At 38.0% G+C, this 11,123-nt stretch overlaps 1 protein-coding gene and 1 long non-coding RNA gene across 2 annotated transcripts; one reads left to right on the forward strand and one right to left on the reverse strand.

Annotated features, from left to right (window-relative positions):
• Positions 1–55: 55 nt before the first annotated feature.
• Positions 56–4,736, reverse strand: LOC135635163 (KH domain-containing protein At5g56140-like). The gene is made up of 7 exons (XM_065146049.1): positions 4,479–4,736; positions 3,863–3,948; positions 2,584–2,726; positions 1,674–1,793; positions 1,471–1,587; positions 639–782; positions 56–563 (listed from the first exon to the last, which is right to left on the reverse strand). Exons 1-7 carry the CDS (start codon positions 4,586–4,588, stop codon positions 414–416), a joined length of 870 nt encoding a protein of 289 aa, XP_065002121.1. The 5' UTR covers positions 4,589–4,736; the 3' UTR covers positions 56–413.
• Positions 4,737–5,225: 489 nt separating this feature from the next.
• On the forward strand, positions 5,226–11,093 carry LOC135636299 (uncharacterized). The gene is made up of 3 exons (XR_010495865.1): positions 5,226–5,481; positions 6,902–8,887; positions 9,759–11,093. It is a non-coding gene; the product is annotated as an uncharacterized LOC135636299 (long non-coding RNA).
• Positions 11,094–11,123: the final 30 nt, after the last annotated feature.

An 11,123-nucleotide genomic window follows, 5' to 3' on the forward strand; every position in this document is an offset into this window, starting at 1 on the left:
GCCAACATAGTATTGAATATTATATATTCAAACTAAGGCAAGTTTTCCACCAAAATAATATATAATGTCATCACCAGAGTCCTAAATAGAATAAAATCCAAGCATACAGAATACTACAAGAGTATCTTTCTGAAACACCCCTTAATTATTGAAGAACAGCAGAAAAACACATGCTCATACCCTAGTTCTCCAGCTTGTTAAGAGACATGATCTCGCATTAGGAATTTGCATAACATCACCATATCCACTGATTCAAGAAAAGTACACCGACAAAGTGAAATGGGACTGTTGTTGGTGCCAGCACTCCCATTGTGATGCATTGGCTGCTGGCAAGCAATTCCAATGTATATGTAGCTGCCACAGGCAGATCAAGTGTCGGCTTTGATGGCGGGCCTATTAAACCGGCAAACACTTCACTCCCTTGTCTTGGCTCTCTTCATACTGAGACTATTATGGAAGGGGGAGACAGAACCGGACATATGTGCCCCATCCTCACGGAGTGTGCCATTGATCATGGCAAGCTCTCGAAGCTGCTGCTTCTTAAAGAAATCTTGTGATTCCTCCTGAATGAACGAAAGGATGAGAGACATGAACTTAGAATGTCAAAAAACTTGGGATTTGAAAGGGGAACAAGATACCACAGGTTTGAGCATATCTTCAAGGATCTCACGAACTTGCATCAGACGAGCATCAACAATTTCAACTGGCAGTTCAGCCTCTACCAGTATATGAAGTGGTTCATTCAAGTGTTCGTACCCTGGTTTCCCTCTCATCATCTCCTCCTGCAAAAGGTACACAGAAAGCTGCACAGTCAAGTTTTGCAAATTCCAGATTCAAGGAGACATTCAACTATCCTTATGCTGTTTTCCTGCTCTTCACCTTCTCTTACAGAAAATCATCACCAGAAGAGTAGAAAAAAAAAAAAAACTTGACAGTCGTGTCAAAATTCAAGTTGCTTCAAATTTGCAAGGACATGACCTTGACCATACAGGAGATACTGAGTCCAAGGTAATTGGTATAGCCAGAATAAAAGAGTATACAGACAAACTTGAAATTGATATTAGAGCAGATTAAGAGGATGCAGAATGTGGTGTAGCAATTCAATCTCTGTGACAAACAGCGGCAAAAGATAATGAATAAAAGGTCACCAGATAAAGCTGCAAATGTGCAATTAACCTCTGGAAGTTAAATCATATGGAATCTAATTTTAGTATTCACCGCATATGATGAGTGAATCAGCCAGAGCTCTGAAATAACCAATACTACATAAACTTGTTTGGAGACAATAATTACACGAATAATCTGAAAGAATAATTAAACATGATCTCCAAGTCAAAACTGACTAGGGAAATCTTTTTCATACATGGATTTTCCCTTTTCATATGGTTGGACTTTGATAAGTTGATGAGGTATACCCATAAATTTTTGTACACATGGATTATTGCAAGATCAGCAAAGCATGAAGTTTACCTTGGCTGAATCTTTGATGCTTCCCCTCCCTCTTATTAGTATGTGGCAGTCGGTATTTGCCTCCACTCGCTTTAGGGAGTTTCCTCGAGGACCAAGAAGCCGGCCAACAAAATTATACTGTATCAACAGAAGAATTAAATAAAACTACCTTGTGAGTCTGAGTAGTAATAAAGCTCAGACTTAAACAAAGAGCAAGAACTTACATTAGGGAATTTGTCTATAGGAATATCAACCCTGATAGTTTTTTTAACAATGAGACCTGAAGAGCTACTTTGAGAGCCAAGCCAACCATGCGTAGATGAAGGCTGCATTGATCCCAACCTCTGCATATAACAGCTAATTGTTTTAGTGAAAGAAATTATAATAAACATGAAATAACAGATTTGGAGATGCATTGTGTATTTAGAAATTTTATTTTACATTGAAAGATTTTGAGATGGACAGGCATGAAGATCAAAGTTACAGATAAAAAGATGTTCAAATTCAAATGGAAACTTCTACTTTTATAAGGTCTAGCATAAAACAAACAAATGCAGATTAGAGTTCCTCCCTGTTGAAAATTTTTTCTACTAAATGCAGTTTAGGAAGTATGAAACTAACATAAATGTAAAATTATGAACCATGCAATTGCCATTGACGTAAAATAAAAAAGCCTTAAGCATACTATGGAGATTATCGATCAGGAGCATCCATTATGCATTATGAAAACTCAGGATGCTTAAGAGTATAGGCTATTGATCAATTCTAGCATCATTAAGTAAATGACAATCCAAAGCAACATTAGGCAAACAAATTCAACTTGCTTCCGAATTAGCAATCCTAAAGTGAGAAAGCATCAAGACACATAATGTGGTGGGGTCATGGTAGTCACACAAGTTTGCAACAGTCAAACACAAAAAATGTAAATATGGCTCTGGAAGAGACAAAGAACCAAAAACAGGCATTAAATTTTAGCATAAATTGCTAGAACAGATCAGAATGTAAAAGTCAAACTAGAAGTCAGGATTTAAAAGTCAAACTATAAGTTCAAGTTAGCATGAAACATTAAAAATGCTTCTTTGAACAGTAAATTTAGTCAAAAGGAGGAATTATGTTAATGGTTAGTATCCATACTTCAGATTGAGACGCCAATGCCCAACCATTCATGTCAATTGCTCCTCCATTCGGAAATATTCCTCCAGTAGTCATCGGGCTACCATGTTCACTTTGATCTAAAAGAGATGCATTTCCCAAGAGCATTGTAACACGTATTATCTCTGTTTCAAATTTCAATTTCAAACATAAAAAGTACAGGTTAGCATTCATTAAGAAATTAGCAATCAGTAAAACACAGATATGGGTCAAACCAACAATCAGTTTCAATCAGTATGTCATTGGAACAATAAAATCAGTTTCATGTAACAAATTCTTAGTATTAGACAAGTACAAGTTACTACACGTAAGTTACCATAAGTTTTTGTTAAAAGGCTCCATAAGACAAGCCAACATGTAGTGTCAATTACAGAAACATTAAGAAGAATTACAAAATACAATTAGTAAAGGAATCCAATAGTTGGAACAAAGGATTGATGGTTAAGCTAGTCTTTTATTTTTCCTCCTTTTATTTTTGTCAACAAACTGAGATGATTAAAGCCATCTCATTTATTTGAATAAAGGGTCGATACTTAAGCTGGTCTTCTTTTATGCTTCCACCTTTTATTTTTGTCAAATGACATGAGTTATGCATGCAGAGTTAGAGTAAAGCAAAGCAGGTTTTGAATGTCAAGAAATTTTTTTTTCTTTTATTGTTGTATCACAACTACTATTCCTAATTTTTTCTCAAAAGTGAAGGTTTTGGATGTCGAGAATTTCACCATTCTTGATTTTTATCTCAAAAGTGAATGCCTGACCTTCGGATCTTTGCATGCCCGGAAATACTTAGGCTGAAACTTGTCTGCTGGCCGCTTAAAGTTGCATGTTTATTTGCTAAGATAAAGATCAATGCAAAATATGTCTCGTTTAATACCACAAACTCAAATGACATAATGAACCAAACCCAGAAAAGGAGAAATCTCTAGGAAGTATATTTGCCACAGAGCTTTCACCAAACAGTAGATGTACGTGTTTCAAGGGTTTTACCATGGCTTGTAAAGAACAACAATGATCAATATGACAATAGAAAATAGAGGGCAAGAAAAGCTCATGCTCTCCTTGAATCAGGGCAAGAAAATAGAGAGACCTAAGCATTTGTGCATAGGAGAGACATCATCCTCAATAAGAATATTAGGTTAGAATCCTTTTAGTAACACAAAGCAAGGCACTATTGAAATAAGTATGGAAGGTCTCTCAATGGACAAATCCAACATGATAATGCATCAGAATTAACTCAATTACAAGTACATCCGAATCTCACCCTGGTTCAGTAGACGATAACAATGTGGAAGGACGGGCATAAAAGGACTCAGCTTGTGACGCTCAGCCAGTAACTCCGAGAGATACCTGCAAAACAATTATCCTTTATGACAATCTTGGAGTTCCAATACTCCAAGTTTCGCAGACAGAACAACCCACGTACTGATGGTCACAACAATAACTCTAGGAAAATAGAACAGGTCACATATCAGATTTGACACTAATCCCAAATCCATCCAACAAGCAGAGGACGAAAAGATCCGAAAAATCTAAACTTTACATCGAAGAAACCTGGAAAACAGTCGACATATAGGAGTAACACACAAACCGAACCAGCATCCAATCGTCCAGAAGAATAAGTACAGTCAAAAAGAGCGCAAGTTCGAGACTTTAGATCGATATTCAAATGAAACAAAGAGAAGTAAGACGGTCGGAGATCCAAGAACGCCAGAATCAACCATTTCCTACAAAAGTCGGGTTTTGATAGGAAAGCGAGGCGTCTTAGATCGATATTCAAACGAAACAAAGAGAAGCAAGACGGTCGGAGATCGAAGAACGCCAGAATCAATCATTTCCAACAAAAGTCGGGTTTTTGAGAGGGAAACGAGGCGTCTTACTTCTCCTGCTCAGCGAGGGCGCCGAGGGCGGAGCGGATGCCAGGGATGTGAGGGGAGTGCGGGGCGGTGGAGGGGGAAGGGGAGTAGGCCATGTATCTGCCGGAAGCCATGGTTCCGGCGCGATCGGCAGCGGATTCCGGCCAGGTTCGGGTCTTCGGCGACAGGGATCCCGGCGCGATCTCGATGCCCTGCGGCGGTCCAGGATCGGCTGGTAGAGTGGGCGAGGAGGGGAGAGAGAGCACAGTGACAACAACACAAGGCGAAGTATTTATAGGAAGCCGTAATAAAAGAGAGTCCAAGACACAGAAATCACAGTTCACTCTGCCAGGCTACCTTTAATGGCTCTTCTGCAGTGTCCTCTGTAGAGGTGAACGGTGAAGCTTCTTGTTGTGGCTCAACCACATTGCTTTGGGTTGAGATTCATGTGATTGCACATTAAATTGCTTAGGCTTCATCTTTTTTGGAGTCTAATTATGATCCAGAAATAAGATCTATCATTTTCTCATATTGTGTCCAGATGAAAACTCCTATCTTGATGAATTCAAGGAATTCGCCTTAGAAATAAGATGGATTCTTGTCTCTATAGACACAGATAGCTAAGACATTAAATTTCAACTATCACCAAACTCAAATGCCAAACTTGTTGTACATTTTTATTTTTCTTATTGATATTACATTAAATGACAACGGAGAGGAGCATGATTTGATCTGGTCCGGTTCGATTGCAGACCGGATTGGTTTCATTTTCCTACCAATTATACTCGGTTGTATCGCAACCATGTAGTATGCACGACGGGCGAAGCTAAGCCACGGTAGTCGACGAGTTCACTCGATTCGCCGCACAAGTTTGGAGGGAACATCGACTCGTAGGTTAAAATTGCTTCGTTTTCCGTCTAATTGCGAACGATTTTGCTTTTGTTCCATAGGACTCTGATTTGCGTACCCGATCGTGCTTGCCTCGGGCCTTCCTGGAGAATTTGGCCCTTCTTAGGGCAAGAAGACGGTAAATTATCCAAGTTTTGACCTTTGTTTCTTCTTCGTGGGTAGGGAAAGTGTCACGCAATCTTGAGTTTGATTATTAGCGTGTTGTAGGAATCATTTGTTGAAGTCGATTAGGATTCTTTTGTACTGTTGTTTCTCTATCGAAAGGAAACCTATTTTTGGTTTATTGGAGAGGACGACATGCTTTATTCGACCTTTTCTCCTATGAAAGAAGATGCTAAACTTCCCTTTGGAAGCATTATAATTATTTCTATTTTCTTTAGGTTATCGTGATCTTCATAGAATGTTCAAAGGTGCTAATTTGATTGTGTTGTTGTGGTTTATGCTCTTCCGTGCTTCGGTCACTATACTTGTTTTACAAGGACTCTGTCCTTCTGAAGAAACTTGTCTATTGCAAGCACTAGTTTTTTGTTCATTGCCTTAATGACTTTGTTTTTCCTTTTCAGAAATATGTTCTTCTTCTCAAAAGTTAGCTCTTTAGAAATATGACTTTGTCTTTCTTTGCCGTGTCTGATATCAGAATTACTATGTGTTTTTGTTGTCAGCTAGAGCTCTTTCTTTGTTTCTGGATAAAGATTAGCTTTGTTAGAATTCACAAGATGGAGAAATGAACAAACGGCTACTACAGGCCTGAAAAGACTGCCTCAGGTTCATCACATTCAGAATGTGCTTACCACAAAAGAAGACAGATCTGGCAAGCATTTTAACATGTCATTGAATTATAAAAGCCACTTTGTCTTCATATAAGATGACACTATGTAAGAAGACAACATAAGACAACAAGCTCTAGCTGTGTTATTAAATGCTCATCGATACTTGGAGAATGATTAGTGAGATGAGCTAAATAAGAGAAGGTTATGGCTAAAACCTTGACCTTGTGGTTTTTATTTAGAGTAAATCTTTTCATATTACGAGGAACATATAAATCCATTGTTGTGTCAGGATTTATTATAAAGGAATTGAGTGATAAATAGATAGTTCTGAACATATATAGACTTAGTTTGACTCATTTGCAATTGGACTTTGAGCTAGCTGCTATATTTTCTAACCCGAATAGTCCTTTATCCGTTGCTTTTGACATAATAAATGAAGATTAGATTTGCGCTAAGTTTGGCATGTCTACCAAGTATTGTCATGTTGTGGCATGAGGGTGTGCCAATTAGTTTCTGGCACTATATGATCTCATGTCAAACTACTAGTTGGCAGAGACAAAAAAATTGTCCTAACCATATGTTGAGGTTGCCAGCATGAGTCCACATATTACCTTATGCTATGCTACCTTTTGATTCGTGTTGGCAGAGTGTATGATAATTCTTGATGTCTACTTTATATATTAATCAATCAAGTTCTGCCAAATTTACGTTTTGTCTTTTTGCTGATGATGCTTTGCGAACAATCATTTTCTTGTCATTTCGGTTCAGTTAGCACTGGGGGCTTTACATGCTTAAAATTCAGCGATGTTCGTGGGAGTCTCAGGACAGACATTTTAAAGGTTTCATCAAGGTTATCAGGCCTGTTGTTTGGTCAAGCTGATGTGTTTGGTTCTTTCTTTCTTGTACTCTTTTTATGCCTTTTTTTTGCTAGTATTAAGGAAATTCTATATTTAAGCAACCCCTTTGAATTTTTTCTTGGCACACTTCAAGTACAAATAAGTGTGCAAGATTTTGAACTTGTTTTATGTTCCTGTGTGGGATACTGAGGTGACAACCAAGCATTGAAAAATCTTTAGAGAAAATTACATTTGTAATCTTCCACTGTTGTTATCATGAAATGCTCCTTCCTTTTCCGAGACTATACATTTTGATCTATCTTTTACTAGATTATGTAAAGGCTGACTGTTGTATCTGTAGACCATTCTAGTCGAAAGCAGATCCCGAGTAAACAAAATAAGAATTGTTATTATGGGTCATTTTTGTGTTACCCCTCTTGTTTTCCTGAGTTGAGAGTAGAATAGTTCATGAACAACAGTAGGGAGGAATAAGGGCAGGAAAAATGATGACATTGTAAACAAAACAAAAGATAAAAAGAAAATTATTCATAGGCAATAAATAGGATGGTGGAATTGAAGCACCGAAACAAGAAGCCAGATTGGATTAATGATCGAGATGGAATTAAGTCTTTCATTGAGCTGACCATGTTTTGTTTTGCTTTGGTATCTAATTTAATCTCTGTACTTTTTCCCTTCTCTCATGTGGATGAAACAAGGATAGAAGGAGCCTTCATTTCTGTGGTAAACTACTTTCCTCATACCTTAAGCCCTCTCAACTGTGCAGTTGGAACTGGCACTCACTCCATGATCAATTTGACCATCTGGAGTCTCTAAATTGGATGCCAACTATTTTGTTAAACAGTCATATTCATCTAGAAGAGAAATCAATCAATATATATATATATATATATATATATTTCAACATTTAGCTTTGCATGTCAAACAAAACTAAAAATGTTTTTCCATTTTGCTTATTCTTCTCATGATGACACTGTCACTGTTATGCATCTTCTCTCCAAATTCTTGCAAGAAAATAGAGCTGGGCCATAAGAAACTTCCCACAGGTACATCCTGCTTGTTAAACAGTCATATTCATCTAGAAGAGACCTTAGTCAATATATATATATTTCAACATTTAGCTTTGCATGTCAAACAAAACTAAAAATGTTTTTCCATTTTGCTTATTCTTCTCATGATGACACTTTGTCACTGTTATGCATCTTCTCCCCAAATTCTTGCAAGAAAATAGAGCTGGCCATAAGAAACTGCCCACAGGTACATCCTGCTTGTTAAACAGTCATATTCATCTAGAAGAGAACTTAGTCAATATATATATTTTTCAACATTTAGCTTTGCATGTCAAACAAAACTAAAAATGTTTTTCCATTTTGCTTATTCTTCTCATGATGACACTGTCACTGTTATGCATCTTCTCTCCAAATTCTTGCAAGAAAATAGAGCTGGCCATAAGAAACTGCCAATAGGTACATCCTGCAACTCATAGTTGGGTAAGCAACACTACTTTTCTACACCAAGATATTTTCCATTAACATGTATTTAGATTTCTTGTCCATAAAATCACCAGAACGAACTTAATGTATACTAATTGTAATTAGTTTTTTACATTTTTACGATATAAATAGGTCAACAAAGTTTTGGAGGGAAAATATTTTAAGTTTAAATTGACTGACACTGATCCTGAGATGATAGTCACTCTATCTGCTATGGTTCTCTAGAACATTTAGTTTAGCATCAACTATATGTACATTTTAGATTAAAATATACTGTCATTAATCATTTGAGTGGAGAATATAAATGCATAATGGACATGTTTCATCTCAGACCTACCTAATCTCTGCAGGTGTGTCAATACTGGATGTCACTTAAGCTCTGAACACAATGAGGTGGTTGTCCAAAGGTACACACTATGATCCCAACCATCATGATAATGTTGCCTTTGCCTTCTCTGCAATATCCATCAGTCAAAGATACAAGTCATATTCATAATAATTACATGTCATTCCGACACCACATTCCTGGTAATCAGCAAGTTATAATTCCCCCAACCCTATAGAAGAACAAACCCACTGTTTTCCTTTGTCCCATGAATTTTATTTTTATTCTCTCTCTCTCTCTCTCTCTCTCCACCTGTTTATACAGGTAGGGGCCTTTCTATAACTTGTCACATCAAGTGGGTAAATTGTGCAAGCACAAGCCTGCTACTCACACTTCCCAAGAGTCCTTGTTACCAAATGTTGGCACTGGCACCCATGTGCCACAAAGTACTACAAAATTTCTCCAATCCCAACAAATCTTTAGAGGAGCTTTGACCCTTTCAAGAAGCAGATATACTATTCTACCCGAGACAAGCATTTAAAGTTTTCTGTCTCATGCGGGACATTACTTCTTAAAGGAGAAGGGATGAAACACATGATGGAGGCAATCTACATCCTCTTCATGCTCTCACAGTGTTGTAGTTACTGTTGTTCTGTCCCCACCTCTCAGGGGTTCACAGGAAAAGTTTGAGTTAGGCAAGAAGCTTGAGTTGGCCAACATACAATTAATGAAGCTTGACAAGAGGCCATTGGGCTCTCTCCACTTTGAACTGAAAGCATTACACACAATAAATAAAAGAGTGACAAGGTGCCATTGTGCTCTCCCCATGTGGAATTAAAAAGCACTGCATACAACAAATGAAGTGTGGCACTCTCTCTCTCTCTCTCTATCTATCTATCTATGTGGAATTGCAAGCACCTCAACAATCTGACCTTCCTAAATGGTGGTTGTAGGTGCAGGGGGGGCATACATGTGAGCCCTCATGTTCCTAGGGGCCAAATGTGAGACAAATAGTATCTCACATACTTTATTGATTCATGTGGTGCCAAAGAGCCAAGGGAAGTTTATATTTTGTTCAACAGATGTGAGTCATTTGTTTATAGGACCGTATGGTAAGTGTCAATTTCCATCTTTCCATGTACCCTACACTGTTTACATACTAGCTCATGCCACCTGCTTTTTACTGCACCCCAATGTACCCTCTGTTGCAACCTCTGTGCCCCTTCTCAATGGCCATTTCCCATCTCTTTCCCACTTCCCAACACCTTTAAAAGCCAGGCTAAAGGTAAAAAAAAGGTAACCTACTGACCATTTGGGTCTGTGACATGAATCACCTTTTGATGGAGCAGGAGGCCTCTCTCCCTTCATATTGTCTTCTCTGGCTTTTCATCATGGATAGAAGAATTAATAATGTATGGAATATGGACATTGGACATGACAGCTAGTATTTGTTGAGCAATGTGCTCTGAACATGGTTTTGTACCCAAAAGTAAGTCATGTCTGAGTGACAAATTTCACATTCTACTATCTGATTTCTCTATGAATTTAAGAATTCATAATGTACAGACAGTATGGGCAGTGGAAATGACATAATAGCATTTGTTCCATCAACCATCTGTCTCCGGGATCCCTCTGGTGGAGCAATGAGCTGTTGACATGGTTTTGTGCCCTAAAGTAACCCCCTGCTGAGTGACAAGCTCTCATCCATCCCCTTTGATGATTGTCCACTTGAGGAATGTTGGGGACTCTGCACCAAGAATATCAGAGCTGGCCTGTATGGTTTGTACCTGTAAGTGCCTGAACGGAACTGATGAGTAAGTACACTGACCATTTATTATGATAAGGATGGACTGCTCACCGCATGATTAACTTTGTTTTGTAAGCTTGCTGAAGGTGTCTCCCTCACCCCTTTTCTTGGCTCCACCTCTCAATTATGTAGTGAGATGCAGATGAAATCTCTTTATCAGTATGCTCTCTTTGATCATTCCCACTGTTTTCAGGCACCAAACTTCATCTGAATCAAGAAAATTTAAACTACGCTCGTCTTATTTATTTTTCTTGGAAATCTAAATCTTCTCATTGCCAGAATGAAAAGGAAGAAAACTCTTCTTATAGCTCTAACTCTTTCATCCTCTCCACATATTTGTTCTATTCTTATCATTCTCTTTCACTATGAATATAACCATTATTCTTACAATGTTATTTATATGCTTTTTTGAACTTTATTAAAGTCTTGCAAGGACTTCTTGGCAGTCGCTAAGGCTAGAGAGCGGACGATCCGTACTTACCCCTACATCTTCCAGGTAATCACAATTTTA

Source organism: Musa acuminata, chromosome BXJ3-4 (genome assembly GCF_036884655.1).
Source record: "Musa acuminata AAA Group cultivar baxijiao chromosome BXJ3-4, Cavendish_Baxijiao_AAA, whole genome shotgun sequence".
NCBI lineage: Eukaryota > Viridiplantae > Streptophyta > Magnoliopsida > Zingiberales > Musaceae > Musa > Musa acuminata.

What these genes read in the sequence shown, in the direction of transcription:
- LOC135635163 (XM_065146049.1), bottom strand. Translation starts at nt 4,588, where the DNA reads ATGGCTTCCGGCAGATACATGGCCTACTCCCCTTCCCCCTCCACCGCC. An exon ending in TTATCGTCTACTGAACCAGG is followed by an intron (nt 2,727 to 3,862) that starts GTGAGATTCGGA and finishes AATTTGAAACAG; the next exon opens with AGATAATACGTGTTACAATG. An exon ending in CATTGGCGTCTCAATCTGAA is followed by an intron (nt 1,794 to 2,583) that starts GTATGGATACTA and finishes TGTTATATGCAG; the next exon opens with AGGTTGGGATCAATGCAGCC.